The 17,631-nt window shown below is 45.2% G+C and overlaps 1 protein-coding gene across 3 annotated transcripts in view; it reads right to left on the reverse strand.

The window, feature by feature from the left end:
* Positions 1-65: 65 nt before the first annotated feature.
* The window catches only part of LOC138967675 (phosphoserine aminotransferase-like), a 28,569-nt gene continuing 11,003 nt past the window's right edge, over positions 66-17,631 (reverse strand). The window contains exons 5-11 of one of the 3 annotated variants that reach the window (XR_011456019.1): positions 12,079-12,156; positions 11,786-11,880; positions 9,997-10,166; positions 9,524-9,652; positions 7,898-8,035; positions 2,039-3,205; positions 66-1,943 (exon numbers count right to left, since the gene is read on the reverse strand). Coding sequence is in view for 1 of the 3 variants with exons in the window: in XM_070340318.1 (XP_070196419.1) it covers positions 3,100-3,205; positions 7,898-8,035; positions 9,524-9,652; positions 9,997-10,166; positions 11,786-11,880; positions 12,079-12,156 (716 nt within the window). In the remaining 2 variants the exon portion in view is untranslated. Of the gene's footprint in view, positions 3,206-7,897; positions 8,036-9,523; positions 9,653-9,996; positions 10,167-11,785; positions 11,881-12,078; positions 12,157-17,631 lie in introns of all 3 variants that reach the window. The other 2 variants (XR_011456018.1, XM_070340318.1) reach the window with 2 other exon arrangements.

Genomic DNA, 17,631 nt, shown 5'->3' on the forward strand with positions numbered 1-17,631 from the left:
TGTGTGTGTGTACACTTCTCTTACACACTCCTCTCTCTCGGATGTACAAAGTACAGAAAAATGACTTGCTTTCAGCCTGAAGACAGATCTTTATTTTCACAGCCTGTGCTTCACATTATGTCAATTTAGGGTAAACACAGAAATGTATCATCAAAACAGCACACAGTGAGTTGGTCTACGTGTAGACATGACATTGAAAGGCCATGGCAGTCATTGCTACAAGAAACCATACGTCCAAATACTGGGTGTCAGTCTGTTGGCTTGTAAATCAAAGTTGTCCTTCATTTACAGTTTGTTTAGCGGTGATAACTTGCAAGTAAATCCCATCTCCTGAGTCATTTCAACATGTTGAACCCTTTAAATGACAATACATGTACATGTACTTTAATACTTTAATATAAACATACTAGCTCTCTCATCCACACACTCACCCACACACACTCTCTTTCACTCATACAATACACAGAGAGACAGAATAAAAGTATTTTAAAAGTGTTCATTCATTATCCTGAAACAGAAAATGCAGGACTTCCCAATGAGCGTGTCTGTTTGCTGATCAACGACGGGTGTAGAGGTGTACCCTGTGTAACTCTGTCTCACAAATTCTTATAATATCATGTTACCTTACTTAAAGAATAAAAAATAAATCATTAATGAACTAACACAGTCCTTGCCTGTTGAACGAGTCGACAAGTGTTGTAAAATGCTGTGTGTTGTTAGAAAGATAGAACGATTCGAAGGCTACTACAGGTCATAGACATTTAGGTCCCTGCACAGGTCAAATGTAATCTGCACTTGTGAGTTTATTCAGGGAGCCAAGGAAAGCTGTGCTGTGAATGGCAGGCAATCCCAGTCAAGGAAAGCTGTGCTGTGAATGGCAGGCAATCCCAGTCAAGGAAGACGAGTCAAGGAAGACGAGTCAAGGGAGACGAGTCAAGGGAGACAAGTCATTTTCCATAGAGCCCTAAAAGACGATGTTGGGAAATAAGTTGATCAAGTTTGTATGGGTTGTACAAGAGTTGCGTTCCCTGGTTTCCATGGAAACACTGAAGCTAACCTACAATGTCACATGTAGCTTGCCTCAGTGTTTCTATGGGAAAGCAACTCCTCCTCGACCCATACAAACCTGACAGTGATTTCCACAATTCTTCTATTGTCAGCAAGTCCAAATTGTTCAGGATTAACTGTGCCAGTCATGTCTGTGGTATAATGTCTCCCAGCCTGCATCAGTCCCCTGAAGTGAACACTGCCAGTCATGTCTGTGGTATGATGTCTCCCAGCCTGCATCAGTCCCCTGAAGTGAACACTGCCAGTCATGTCTGTAGAGTATGATGTCTCCCAGCCGGCATCAGTCCCCTGAAGTGAACACTGCCAGTCATGTCTGTGGTATGATGTCTCCCAGCCTGCATCAGTCCCCTGAAGTGAACACTGCCAGTCATGTCTGTGGTATGATGTCTCCCAGCCTGCATCAGTCCCCTGAAGTGAACACTGCCAGTCATGTCTGTAGAGTATAATGTCTCCCAGCCTGCATCAGTCCCCTGAAGTGAACACTGCCAGTCATGTCTGTAGAGTATAATGTCTCCCAGCCTGCATCAGTCCCCTGAAGTGAACACTGCCGGTGGACCACGTGTCAGTAAGGAGAACTGTTCACCAAGGTGTCTGCGTGGTTTGCGGGCTTTATCAGGGTGTGTGTTGACTCCCTGAGTACAGTTCCCAGCTTTCCAGGGCTACGTGTTCTTCTTCTTCTGCGTTCATGGGCTGGAACTCCCACGTACACTCGTGTTTTTTGCACAAGTGGAATTTTACGTGTATGACCGTTTTTTACCCCGCCATTTAGGCAGCCATACGCCGCTTTCGGAGGAAGGGCTACGTGTTGACTTGATGCCCGACGTCTCACAGCCCTATACAGTAGAACCCCCCTTTTGAGACACCCCAATTTAAGACTTCCACCTTTTTGAGACACCCCAATTTAAGACTCCCACCTTTTGAGACACCCCAATTTAAGACTCCCCCCTTTTGAGACACCCCAATTTCAGACTCCCCCCTTTTGAGACACCCCAATTTAAGACTTCCACCTTTTGAGACACCCCAATTTAAGACTTCCACCTTTTGAGACACCCCAATTTAAGACTCCCACCTTTTAAGACCCTGATTTTTCCACAAAATTTCTCTCATAAACTCTGCAAATTGACCTTTATTTTTTGGGGCGGGGATGTAGATCAGTCGGTAGCGCGCTGGATTTGTATCCAGTTGGCCGCTGTCAGCGTGAGTTCGTCCCCACGTTCGGCGAGAGATTTATTTCTCAGAGTCAACTTTGTGTGCAGACTCTCCTCGGTGTCCGAACACCCCCGTGTGTACACGCAAGCACAAGACCAAGTGCGCACAAAAAAGATCCTGTAATCCATGTCAGAGTTCGGTGGGTTATAGAAACACGAAAATACCCAGCAAGCTTCCTCCGACCCCCCGCGGGTTAGGGGGAAGAATTTACCCGATGCTCCCCAGCATGTCGTAAGTGTCGTAAGTGTTTCTTGTATAGAATATAGTCAATGTTTGTAAAGATTTTAGTCAAGCAGTATGTAAGAAATGTTAAGTCCTTTGTACTGGAAACTTGCATTCTCCCAGTAAGTATTGTACTACGTTGCAAGCCCCTGGAGCAATTTCTTGATTAGTGCTTTTGTGAACAAGAAACAATTAACAAGTGGCTCTATCCCATCTCCCCCCTTTCCCCTTGAACGGTTGAAAACGACGTTAAACACCAAATAAAGAAAGATGCTTCCTCCGAAAACGGCGTATGGCGGGGTAAAAAACGGTCATACACGTAAAATTCCACTCGTGCAAAGAACACGAGTGTACGTGGGAGTTCCAGCCCACGAACGAAGAAGACCTTTATTTTAAGACTGCCTCCTTTTAAGACCCTGCTTTTTCCACAAAATGTCTCTCATAAACCGTGCGACCTTTATCTTAAGACTGCCACCTTTTTAAACCCTATTTTCTCCGAGTTTTTGGGGTCGTAAAAGGTAGGTTCCACTGTGTTATGACTTTCAGGGGTGTGTGCTGACTGGGTGTGTCGACTTGCACTGTCAGTATTGTTGGTGGCCCTCACTGCCTGTGTCTGGCCATGAAGTCCTTCATAAAGTTGACCAGGACTTGGGTTTCTTCCACAGACACTGCGTTGTACAGCGAGATTCTCAGCCCTCCCACAGATCTGAAACACACACACATACTGCATTGTATAGCCAGATCTTAAACGCACACACAATGCATTGTACAACTAGATATAAAAGGCACACGTCTTGTACATGAACGTATGCACGTTGACAAAAGACCTGAACCACACACAATGCATTGTACAACTAGATATGAAAGGCACACGTCTTGTACATGAACGTATGCACGTTGACAAAAGATGTGAACCACACACAATGCATTGTACAACTAGATATAAAAGGCACACGTCTTGTACATGAACGTATGCAAGTTGACAAAAGATGTGAACCACACACAATGCATTGTACAACTAGATATAAAAGGCACACGTCTTGTACATGAACGTATGCAAGTTGACAAAAGACCTGAACCACACACAATGCATTGTACAACTAGATATGAAAGGCACACGTCTTGTACATGAACGTATGCACGTTGACAAAAGATGTGAACCACACACAATGCATTGTACAACTAGATATGAAAGGCACACGTCTTGTACATGAACGTATGCAAGTTGACAAAAGATGTGAACCACACACAATGCATTGTACAACTAGATATAAAAGGCACACGTCTTGTACATGAACGTATGCACGTTGACAAAAGACCTGAACCACACACAATGCATTGTACAACTAGATATAAAAGGCACACGTCTTGTACATGAACGTATGCACGTTGACAAAAGACCTGAACCACACACAATGCATTGTACAACTAGATATGAAAGGCACACGTCTTGTACATGAACGTATGCACGTTGACAAAAGATGTGAACCACACACAATGCATTGTACAACTAGATATAAAAGGCACACGTCTTGTACATGAACGTATGCACGTTGACAAAAGACCTGAACCACACACAATGCATTGTACAACTAGATATGAAAGGCACACGTCTTGTACATGAACGTATGCACGTTGACAAAAGATGTGAACCACACACACTGTAGTGCACGGCTTGGTCAATGTGTCAAGAAGACCAACAGATCTGACACAGGTAGCCTAGGTCAATGTGTCAAGAAGACCAACAGATCTGACACAGGTAGCCTAGGTCAATGTGTCAAGAAGACCAACAGATCTGACACAGGTAGCCTAGGTAAACCTAGATCTGCAAAGCCCCAAAAAATCTGTTACACACATGCAGTCTACATGTACCTTAAAACTAGACCCAAAAAAACCTTGCAGATGTGACAAACACAGTGTGGCTAAAACTAGATAAAAAAAATACCCCGACAGACCTGATACCCAAAGTGACAGTAAGATAGATCTTAACCACACAAATCTGACACACACAGAATGTAAAGCTAGATCTACAAGGCCCAAACAGATTTGAAACACACAGTATACTGTCAAGTTAGACCAAGAAGACCCCAACAGATCTAACATGCACAGTTTCAAGTAAACTAGATCAACAAGGTCAGATCAAATCTGACACACGCATGTAGTCAACCTTAAAGCTAGACCCACAAGGCCCAACTGATCTGACACACACAGTGTAGTCTACCTTAAAGCTAGATCTACAAGGCCCAACCGATCTGACACACACAGTGTAGTCTACCTTAACGCTAGATCTACAAGGCCCAATCGATCTGACACACTGTAGTCTACCTTAACGCTAGATCTACAAGGCCCAATCGATCTGACACACTGTAGTCTACCTTAACGCTAGATCTACAAGGCCCAACTGATCTGACACACACAGTGTAGTCTACCTTAACGCTAGATCTACAAGGCCCAACCAATCTGACACACACACTGTAGTCTACCTTAACGCTAGATCTACAAGGCCCAACCGATCCGATGACACACACAGTGTAGTCTACCTTAACGCTAGATCTACAAGGCCCAATCGATCTGACACACTGTAGTCTACCTTAACGCTAGATCTACAAGGCCCAATCGATCTGACACACATGTAGTCTACCTTAACGCTAGATCTACAAGGCCCAACTGATCTGACACACACAGGGTAGTCTACCTTAACGCTAGATCTACAAGGCCCAATCGATCTGACACACACAGGGTAGTCTACCTTAACGCTAGATCTACAAGGCCCAACCGATCTGACACACACAGTGTAGTCTACCTTAACGCTAGATCTACAAGGCCCAATCGATCTGACACACACAGTGTAGTCTACCTTAAAGCTAGATCTACAAGGCCCAATCGATCTGACACACACAGTGTAGTCTACCTTAACGCTAGATCTACAAGGCCCAACTGATCTGACACACACAGTGTAGTCTACCTTAAAGCTAGATCTACAAGGCCCAACCGATCTGACACACACACATGTAGTCTACCTTAACGCTAGATCTACAAGGCCCAACCGATCTGACACACACAGTGTAGTCTACCTTAACGCTAGATCTACAAGGCCCAACCGATCTGACACACACACATGTAGTCTACCTTAACGCTAGATCTACAAGGCCCAACCGATCTGACACACACTCATGTAGTCTACCTTAAAGATAGATCTACAAGGCCCATCCGATCTGACACACTCATGTAGTCTACCTTAAAGCTAGACCCACAAGCCCCAACCGATCTGACACACTCATGTAGTCTACCTTAAAGATAGATCTACAAGGCCCATCCGATCTGACACACACATGTAGTCTACGTTAAAGCTAGATCTACAAGCCCCTTACAGATCTGACACACGCAATGTGGGTAAACGTATATTTACAAGGTCCTAACAGATCTGACACACACAGTGTAGGTAAGGCTAAATTTACAAAACCGAACAAATATGACACGCATTGTGTGGGAACAAATTGATCTATAAAACCCAAAGAGGGTGAACGGCCCCAACAGAGATGGTATCCATGTCCAACCTCCGTGGCTGCCGTGGGTCATTCTGCCAGAAAAGCAGTTGGCTGATTACACCTAAACAATGGGCAGTGCCACTCTAGTTGCTGCTAGCTTTCCAGTTGGCTGATTACACCTAAACAATGGACAGTGCCACTCTACTTGCTGCTAGCTTTCCAGCTGGCTGATTACACCTAAACAATGGGCAGTGCCACTCTACTTGCTGCTAGCTTTCCAGTTGGCTGATCACACCTAAACAATGGGCAGTGCCACTCTACTTGCTGCTAGCTTTCCAGTTGGCTGATCACACCTAAACAATGGACAGTGCCACTCTACTTGCTGCTAGCTTTCCAGCTGGCTGATTACACCTAAACAATGGACAGTGCCACTCTAGTTGCTGCTAGCTTTCCAGCTGGCTGATCACACCTAAACAATGGACAGTGCCACTCTAGTTGCTGCTAGCTTTCCAGCTGGCTGATCACACCTAAACAATGGACAGTGCCACTCTAGTTCAGTGCTGCTAGCTTTCCAGTTGGCTGATCACACCTAAACAATGGGCAGTGCCACTCTACTTGCTGCTAGCTTTCCAGTTGGCTGATCACACCTAAACAATGGACAGTGCCACTCTACTTGCTGCTAGCTTTCCAGCTGGCTGATTACACCTAAACAATGGGCAGTGCCACTCTACTTGCTGCTAGCTTTCCAGCTGGCTGATCACACCTAAACAATGGGCAGTGCTACTCTAGTTGCTGCTAGCTTTCCAGCTGGCTGATCACACCTAAACAATGGACAGTGCCACTCTAGTTGCTGCTAGCTTTCCAGCTGGCTGATCACACCTAAACAATGGACAGTGCCACTCTAGTTGCTGCTAGCTTTCCAGCTGGCTGATTACACCTAAACAATGGACAGTGCCACTCTACTTGCTGCTAGCTTTCCAGTTGGCTGATCACACCTAAACAATGGACAGTGCCACTCTACTTGCTGCTAGCTTTCCAGCTGGCTGATCACACCTAAACAATGGACAGTGCCACTCTAGTTGCTGCTAGCTTTCCAGCTGGCTGATCACACCTAAACAATGGACAGTGCCACTCTAGTTGCTGCTAGCTTTCCAGCTGGAGGAAGTGACGGGATAATAGAGCACACCATAAAATGGAGAAGAGTGTACCTGTGTCCCTTGAGTACAATAAAATGGAGAAAAGTGTACCTGTGTCCCTTGAGTACAATAAAATGGAGAAAAGTGTACCTGTGTCCCTTGAGTACAATAAAATGGAGAAAAGTGTACCTGTGTCCCTTGAGTACAATAAAATGGAGAAGAGTGTACCTGTGTCCCTTGAGTACAATAAAATGGAGAAGAGTGTACCTGTGTCCCTTGAGTACAATAAAATGGAGAAGAGTGTACCTGTGTCCCTTGAGTACAATAAAATGGAGAAGAGTGTACCTGTGTCCCTTGAGTACAATAAAATGGAGAAGAGTGTACCTGTGTCCCTTGAGTACAATAAAATGGAGAAGAGTGTACCTGTGTCCCTTGAGTACAATAAAATGGAGAAGAGTGTACCTGTGTCCCTTGAGTACAATAAAATGGAGAAGAGTGTACCTGTGTCCCTTGAGTACAATAAAATGGAGAAGAGTGTACCTGTGTCCCTTGAGTACAATAAAATGGAGAAGAGTGTACCTGTGTCCCTTGAGTACAATAAAATGGAGAAGAGTGTACCTGTGTCCCTTGAGTACAATAAAATGGAGAAAAGTGTACCTGTGTCCCTTGAGTACAATAAAATGGAGAAAAGTGTACCTGTGTCCCTTGAGTACAATAAAATGGAGAAGAGTGTACCTGTGTCCCTTGAGTACAATAAAATGGAGAAGAGTGTACCTGTGTCCCTTGAGTGAGATCAGTCTGTTCTTCTCTGCCTCCTCCAGGAATTTTCTCTCCAGCGCCTCATCCCCGTTTGGGGCTCCGATACGCACCGGCACGTTCATACGACTGCGACAGTCCTTGTTCAATGGGCATCTGTGCACACAGAAATATCATATTCATTACTGGCACGTTCATACGACTGCGACAGTCCTTGTCCAATGGGCATCTGTGCACACAGAAATATCATATTCATTACTGGCACGTTCATACGACTGCGACGTCCTTGTCCAATGGGCATCTGTGCACACAGAAATATCATATTCATTACTGGCACGTTCATACGACTGTGACAGTCCTTGTCCAATGGGCATCTGTACACACACAAAAATATATTTATCACTGACATGTTCTTAGCTTTGCGACAGCTCTGGCTGTGCACATAAAAACACAATAGGTGAGGTTATCCTTAGCAGACAGACAGAGAGGGAGTTGAAAACAGAAGGCACAAAGAAAGATGTGGCTTTTGTAAGAATAGGGTTTTACTTCGTTTTGTTTCATTTTATTTTCATTGTAGTTTTGGTCATGTATTTTAACGTTTTACCATAGAACCCTCTTTAGGATCCCTCAAAAGTCCGAGAAAATCAGGTCTTAAAAAAGTGGTAAATATAGAGATGGTATGAACAGTGGTAAATATAGAGATGGTATGAACAGTGGTAAATATAGAGATGGTATGAACAGTGGTAAATATAGAGATGGTATGAACAGTGGTAAATATAGAGATGGTATGAACAGTGGTAAATATAGAGATGGTATGAACAGTGGTAAATATAGAGATGGTATGAACAGAATATAGAGATGGTATGAACAGAACATCTTTTTTTTTTTAAGGAAGGTGGTCTTAAAACAGGGGATCCTCGTGTTTAAGACCTGATTTTCTCGGACTTTTGAGGGGTCTTAAACAGTACTTGAGTTCGTTCCCAAATTGGTTATCGCTGTGCCATGATATACTTTACAGGGAATAGTCTATTTTTTAAACCCAAGACAGAAGCATAACAAGATACAACACATAGGGACAAGGAGAGACCGGGAGGAAGACATCTTGGGAACACTTACACATAGAAGCCCTGAGAATCCTCAATCATCTTGGGGACACTTACACATAGAAGCCCTGAGAATCCTCAATCATCTTGGGGACACTTACACATAGAAGCCCTGAGAATCCTCAATCATCTTGGGGACACTTACACATAGAAGCCCTGAGAATCCTCAATCATCTTGGGAACACTTACACATAGAAGCCCTGAAAATCCTCAATCATCTTGGGGACACTTACACATAGAAGCCCTGAGAATCCTCAATCATCTTGGGGACACTTACACATAGAAGCCCTGAGAATCCTCAATCATCTTGGGGACACTTACACATAGAAGCCCTGAGAATCCTCAATCATATTGGGGACACTTACTCATAGAAGCCCTGAGAATCCTCAATCATCTTGGGGACACTTACACATAGAAGCCCTGAGAATCCTCAATCATCTTGGGGACACTTACACATAGAAGCCCTGAGAATCCTCAATCATCTTGGGGACACTTACACATAGAAGCCCTGAGAATCCTCAATCATCTTGGGGACACTTACACATAGAAGCCCTGAGAATCCTCAATCAGGTCGTAGACGGCGGAGGACTTGGTGATCGCAGCTCTCTCCATCGCAGACACGCCACCCCTGGCCAGAATCCACTCAAATACCAGGCCCATGATGTAAATACTGCACACACAATACACATTTGTTCATCAAACACCAGGCCCATACTGCACACACAATACACACATTTGTTCATCAGGTAAACTCAGCAAAGGTTGAGATTCGCTGTAGCACAGCAGTCATCAAAAAGCTTTCAAGTGCGTTAAACATGACCAGCAAATTCATACACTGACGTACATGTTAAATGCATATTACACCAATGATTGTGCCTGTGTGTGTGCTGTCTTTGCATAACATAGTGTTTGGGCTTCTGTATTAACGGCTTAAAATGGAGGTTTAAACGAGAGAAAGGAGATTGTAACGGGACAGAGGTGCCCTGACCACAGGACCCGGCACACGGGACTGACCTGTACGTGGGCGGAGTGTTGTACAGGGAGTTGTTGCCACACTGCACCTTGAAGTCGAAGATGATTGGACAGATGGGCAGGGCGTGGCCAATCAGATCATCCCGTATAATGACGAGTGTCACGCCGGCACAGCCAATGTTCTTCTGGGCTCCAGCGAAAATGGCGCCGAACTGGTGACAAACAATCATGATAACTTGACGTAATTACAGTAAGTCAGCATTGACAAGGTAGGATTAATCTTACAGGCTTTAAACGCAAGGCTCATGGCTTCCGCACGTTTTCGTATTATGGACCTCAGTTATGGAATTCACTCCCCTTTCAATTACGTCACTCTCCATCCATTTCATCTTTTAAGTCCAATTTGAAAACTCACTTGTTCCAACAACACTACGGATAGTTCCTTAGTATAGAGTCTGGGGATGTGAGATGTGCATGATGTGTTGTTTGAATCTGACAGTGATTGTATGATTTTTGTATACATGTATTGTTGTCCCGCGCTTTGAACTTTTGATAAGGCGCTTTATAAATGCCCGTTATTATTATTATTATTATTATATACATAATGTAGGCTGAATGCTTATTTGGCATAGACTGCTGGAACTCTAAAGAACTATCACGAACTGGATACCAATATAGATCATGTACGTGTCACACAGAACTACACAGACACACACACGCGCCGCGGCACCGGCCAGGCCATACCCCCCCCCCCCCCCCCCCCCCCCCGCTACAACACACACGTACTGGTTTATAGACAGATGTAAACTTCAACTCTGGCACATCCATACACAAGCAGACAGATGCTCACACATGAATAGACAGACAGACAGACAGACAGACATATAGGGGAAGGGCTCCTAATATGGACCACTTTTTGTTTCATGCTAATAACTAGCTTGTTTTCTTGCGAAGAAGTTTCATTTTGTGTTTGGTAGTCCTTCTCTCTTAAGTGAACCGTGGGCGCCTAATATGAACCATTTGTGATTTTTTTTCTGTATTTAATTTTTGCTGAATGTCTATCAAAGCTATTTCACTCTAATTAGGCCTAACGGTTCACTTATCACTGTCAAAAGCCCCCTATACTTCAAAATAACATGATACAACTTATTGTGCATGTCAGACTAATTCAAATATGCTTTAGATTTATCTGTTTCGGGTTGATGAGAGCATTATTTGAAGCACACCAGGAAACTAAAGAAGCATATCAAATACAGAGTGAAAATCAGTGAAATTATCAACTTCCACAAAAAGAAGACAATTTGATATATTTGTTTGAAAGCTCGAGGGCTAGTTATAGGTTATTTTCAGCAAGCTTCTTTGTGAATTAATGAAAATAATCTTTAGCTTTTATTTTCTTCGATTTGTTGAAGGTGGTCCATATTATAGGGGACTCACACATACTTTGAGATTTTGCTATTATTTTTTGTTTGCAGTAGAAACTCGGGGTCAAAATTGCTAAAATGTAACAAATACGGTCTTAGCTGTCATATATAGCAATTTTTGTGTGATAAAAGCTTTGGCTGTGGACAGAAACGAGTCCGTTTTAGGCGTCAAATTTAGAGTGAACGCTGCCAAAAGTGAAAAAAAGATAAAAAGCCTAACGGTTTTGAGGTTTGTGTTTCTGCAACTGTTTTGACATGTGCAACTTATCCAGAGAGGGTGAATACAGCGAATGAAATTGTTTTTAGCGCTCTTGGGCCGTTAGTTTGTCAGATCAAGAGGTGGTCCATATTAGAGCCGGTCCATATTAGGAGCCCTTTCCCTATACTGACAGACAGGGTTGTGGTACCTTTGTGATGTCCACATTCCTGGTCAGAATGTTTGAGGACATGTCCACCACCAGGGGTACATCCCCCGTGTCCGGTATGTACTGGAACTCGACACCTGTAAAACACACACCGACCTTGGCATCAATACTGGCTTCATTGCATCCACAGACAAACTGAGACAGACAAACAGACAGACAGACTGAGACACACACACACACACACACCGGCACACACACATACACATACACACACACACCGTGACACACACACACACACACACACACACTACAGAAAGAAGGTAAGAAACACTGACCGTGGATGGTTTCATTAGCGCAGTAATACACGTAGGACGCGTTAGGGTTCAGGTTCCACGTGATCGAGTCAGGGATTTCTGCACAACACAACATCTCATCACTATTTGTGCACACGTCATAAATTTTGCGTTTTTTAAATGTTTTATTGCGGAAAGCCAGTATCTATTTGCTGGTTTCACCATACCTTGAAAGTTGCCTTGACCAAGTTAAGAAATGTTTCAGCTTTCCTTAAACAGCAGTTAATAATTGATCTGAGAATAGCTTTGTCCCCTACCTGCATTTAAAGCAATGCACCACAAATTCGGGATGGCCCCTAAATGGTTTCGCGTAGTATATAACATTTTCTCAACACACAACTCTCTCACTGTGTCAACAGGCAGCAATGTACACAGAGCTCTCGCCGCCAGTCAATTCTGATCAACACACAACTCTCTCACTGTGTCAACAGGCAGCAATGTACACAGAGCTCTCGCCGCCAGTCAATGATCAACACACAACTCTCTCACTGTGTCAACAGGCAGCAATGTACACACAGCTCTCGCCGCCAGTCAATTATCAACACACAACTCTCTCACTGTGTCAACAGGCAGCAATGTACACACAGCTCTCGCCGCCAGTCAATTCTGATCAACACACAACTCTCTCACTGTGTCAACAGGCAGCAATGTACACACAGCTCTCGCCGCCAGTCAATTCTGATCAACACACAACTCTCTCACTGTGTCAACAGGCAGCAATGTACACACAGCTCTCGCCGCCAGTCAATTCTGATCAACACACAACTCTCTCACTGTGTCAACAGGCAGCAATGTACACACAGCTCTCGCCGCCAGTCAATTCTGATCAACACACAACTCTCTCACTGTGTCAACAGGCAGCAATGTACACACAGCTCTCGCCGCCAGTCAATTCTGATCAACACACAACTCTCTCACTGTGTCAACAGGCAGCAATGTACACACAGCTCTCGCCGCCAGTCAATTCGGATCAACACACAACTCTCTCACTGTGTCAACAGGCAGCAATGTACACAAAGCTCTCGCCGCCAGTCAATGATCAACACACAACTCTCTCACTGTGTCAACAGGCAGCAATGTACACACAGCTCTCGCCGCCAGTCAATTCTGATCAACACACAACTCTCTCACTGTGTCAACAGGCAGCAATGTACACACAGCTCTCGCCGCCAGTCAATTCTGATCAACACACAACTCTCTCACTGTGTCAACAGGCAGCAATGTACACACAGCTCTCGCCGCCAGTCAATTATCAACACACAACTCTCTCACTGTGTCAACAGGCAGCAATGTACACACAGCTCTCGCCGCCAGTCAATGATCAACAACAACTCTCTCACTGTGTCAACAGGCAGCAATGTACACACAGCTCTCGCCGCCAGTCAATTCTGATCAACACACAACTCTCTCACTGTGTCAACAGGCAGCAATGTACACACAGCTCTCGCCGCCAGTCAATGATCAACACACAACTCTCTCACTGTGTCAACAGGCAGCAATGTACACAGAGCTCTCGCCGCCAGTCAATGATCAACACACAACTCTCTCACTGTGTCAACAGGCAGCAATGTACACAGAGCTCTCGCCGCCAGTCAATTCTGATCAACACACAACTCTCTCACTGTGTCAACAGGCAGCAATGTACACACAGCTCTCGCCGCCAGTCAATTCTGATCAACACACAACTCTCTCACTGTGTCAACAGGCAGCAATGTACACACAGCTCTCGCCGCCAGTCAATTCGGATCAACACACAACTCTCTCACTGTGTCAACAGGCAGCAATGTACACAGAGCTCTCGCCGCCAGTCAATTCTGATCAACACACAACTCTCTCACTGTGTCAACAGGCAGCAATGTACACACAGCTCTCGCCGCCAGTCAATTCTGATCAACACACAACTCTCTCACTGTGTCAACAGGCAGCAATGTACACACAGCTCTCGCCGCCAGTCAATTCTGATCAACACACAACTCTCTCACTGTGTCAACAGGCAGCAATGTACACACAGCTCTCGCCGCCAGTCAATTCTGATCAACACACAACTCTCTCACTGTGTCAACAGGCAGCAATGTACACACAGCTCTCGCCGCCAGTCAATGATCAACAACAACTCTCTCACTGTGTCAACAGGCAGCAATGTACACACAGCTCTCGCCGCCAGTCAATTCTGATCAACACACAACTCTCTCACTGTGTCAACAGGCAGCAATGTACACACAGCTCTCGCCGCCAGTCAATTCGGATCAACACACAACTCTCTCACTGTGTCAACAGGCAGCAATGTACACAGAGCTCTCGCCGCCAGTCAATGATCAACACACAACTCTCTCACTGTGTCAACAGGCAGCAATGTACACAGAGCTCTCGCCGCCAGTCAATTCTGATCAACACACAACTCTCTCACTGTGTCAACAGGCAGCAATGTACACACAGCTCTCGCCGCCAGTCAATTCTGATCAACACACAACTCTCTCACTGTGTCAACAGGCAGCAATGTACACACAGCTCTCGCCGCCAGTCAATTCTGATCAACACACAACTCTCTCACTGTGTCAACAGGCAGCAATGTACACACAGCTCTCGCCGCCAGTCAATTCGGATCAACAACAAGTTGAAGCACAATCCCGTGGAAAGAGTTGGGCCGGCCGCCATCTGAAACCTGGCAGGCCGTTGTATCACACCATCTGAGACCTGGCCAGGCCGTTGTATCACACCATCTGAGACCTGGCCAGGCCGTTGTATCACACCATCTGAAACCTGGCCAGGCCGTTGTATCACACCATCTGAAACCTGGCCAGGCCGTTGTATCACACCATCTGAGACCTGGCCAGGCCGTTGTATCACACCATCTGAGACCTGGCCAGGCCGTTGTATCACACCATCTGAAACCTGGCCAGGCCGTTGTATCACACCATCTGAAACCTGGCCAGGCCGTTGTATCACACCATCCCTCCACTTGGACATATACCCCAAATCAACAATTTATTACGTACTTCCTGTGCAGAGTTAGAACATTTAGATAAATCAATTTCTTAAAATAAATTACATTCCAACAGTTCCGGGTTTTTTTTATTAACAACAAAATAATTCATAAAAAATCCCACTCTGCAGATAAATCCCCCAGAATGCTTTGGTACGCATCCAAGTGGAGGAATGGTCTCCCCCCACCCACACACACACATAGACAAACACACATACACACACACACAGACACACACACACACACACACACACACACACAAATCCAACCTGGCCAGCGTCTGAGATGGTGAGCTGAACTTTTTTTGAGGGGATTTAAGCCGTTTAGCTATTCTCCGTTGGGGTGATGGTACCGAAGTATAGTAATCATAGGTTGCCGAGAGCATAGACCTATATCTAAATATAGGTCCCTGCCGAGAGTCAGTACATTCAGTGCCACAATGGACATCAGTGAGTCAGGATGAAGTGTTAAGTGCAATGGGGCACATGTCACGTACTTGTGAAAAGTACATGAATTAGCGACATGGAAGCCGACTCCGTAAGGAAGATAGTAGCCGTACTGCTACTTTAAGGGTGTACCGACTCTCGCCAACCCTTAACAGAGTAGGACCTGTACTGAATGGTTACGTCCCTTGAGTAAGAAGGAAAACATTTTAGGATGAATCAAATTTCTAAGTTAAATAAAACAAATTGGTTGGACAAATTTTGCCCCATGAATGTAAGGTACGTACACAAGGTCGCTCATCAGTACTATCGAAGGGTGTTTTTTTGTTCAGTGTAGAGCCTGTTTATACTAGATCAACGAGGCCGAGAAGCGAAATATCAACATGAAAACGTCACACCGGACCAACCAGTCCAAGCACTAACCCCATAAAGCCAGACGCCAGGCGGAGCAGACACTAGATTGCCAATTTTAAAGTCTTAGGTATGACCCGGCCGGGGTTCGAACACACGACCTCCCGATCACGGGGCGGACGCCTTACCACTAGGCCAACCATGTCCTCTCTGCACTCTTATCTCTCGTCTAACGGGGTCATGAAAGTGTCAGCATGCCGCTCTCACCACGTCACTTCACTGGATACGCCTGTCTGTCGCCACTGCACTCACACCTGTCCCAGTTTTAGACACACGGGTTACGTCGTCCCACTTTCCCAGCGCTACATTCGGATACAGGTCAGATTGAGGGAAAGTCCCCATGACCTGCTTTACTTTCTGCACCACCACACCACTAGCACACCACACCACCACACCACACCACCACACCACACCACCACCACCACGACACCACTAGCAATATAATAGACGATGTTCAAAAAATTAATAACTTTGCTAGGGTTATGGAAGAGTTGCTTGTTTTTCCACGTGATATTGTAGCTTGCCTCAGTGTTTCTATGGAGAAAAACAAGGAAAGCAACAGTTTGTGCATGTAGTTATCAGCTTGTTTTTATTTTATGTCCTGCGTTTGCAAAAGATATCGACTTAGAGTTACAAGACATGGATAACTGAACGCACTGTGTGTGTGTGAGTGTGTGTGTGTGTGTGTGTGTGTATGTTTGTGTATGTTTGTGTGTGTGTGTGTGTGCGCGAGCGCGCGTGTGTGTGTGTGTGTTTGTAATTGTGTTTGTGTGCGCAGTGTGTGTGTGTGTGTGTGTGTGTGTGTGTGTGTGCGAATGCATGCATTCGCGCGCTCTTCGACTACTTTCGTGGCCGGCTGTCGTTCTAAATCGATCACTGCATGATTTTAATTCTGTGGGCAAGCATACTGGCACGCTTTGTGTTGTGATTATCTTATCGAGTTGAGGTTGATAGAGGCTGAGCTGTCAGAGAGAGAGAGAAAGAGAGAGAGAGAGAGAGAGAGAGAGAGAGAGAGAGACAGAGAGACAGAGAGGGAGAGAAAGAGAGAGAGGAAGAGAGAGAAAGAGAGAGAGAGAAAGAGAGAGAGAGGGGGGAGAGAGAGAGAGAGAGAGAGAAAGTGAGGAGAGAGAGAGAGAGACTGATAGAGATATATATATATAGAGAGAGAGAAAGACTGAGAGACAGAGACAAAGATACACAGAGAGAGCTTTTGGAAACTCCAGGCGACCGACCAAGGTCATCTTTGTTGCTGAAGATAAACCACCGGAAAATTTGACGCATGCAAGGTCAGCCCATTGATACGTCATTGTACCTGTCGCTATCATGCAGTCACTCGGTGCAGCGGTAGACGTCACATTACCCCACTAACACACTCACCGTCGAACGTGTATTGACACGGAGGGAAATTCTTCTTGGTGACAGTAATAATGACACGCACTACTCTTACTCCATTGCAAAGATTGGGAGTTCCGGCTGTGTCCATTGCAAAGATTGGGAGTTCCGGCTGTGTCCATTGCAAAGATTGGGAGTTCCGGCTGTGTCCATTGCAAAGATTGGGAGTTCCGGCTGTGTCCATTGCAAAGATTGGGAGTTCCTGCTGTGTCCATTGCAAAGATTGGGAGTTCCTGCTGTGTCCATTGCAAAGATTGGGAGTTCCGGCTGTCAGTGTCCATTGAAAAGATTGGGAGTTCCGGCTGT

This window comes from Littorina saxatilis, linkage group LG5, assembly GCF_037325665.1.
Source record: "Littorina saxatilis isolate snail1 linkage group LG5, US_GU_Lsax_2.0, whole genome shotgun sequence".
NCBI classification, from domain to species: Eukaryota; Metazoa; Mollusca; class Gastropoda; order Littorinimorpha; family Littorinidae; genus Littorina; species Littorina saxatilis.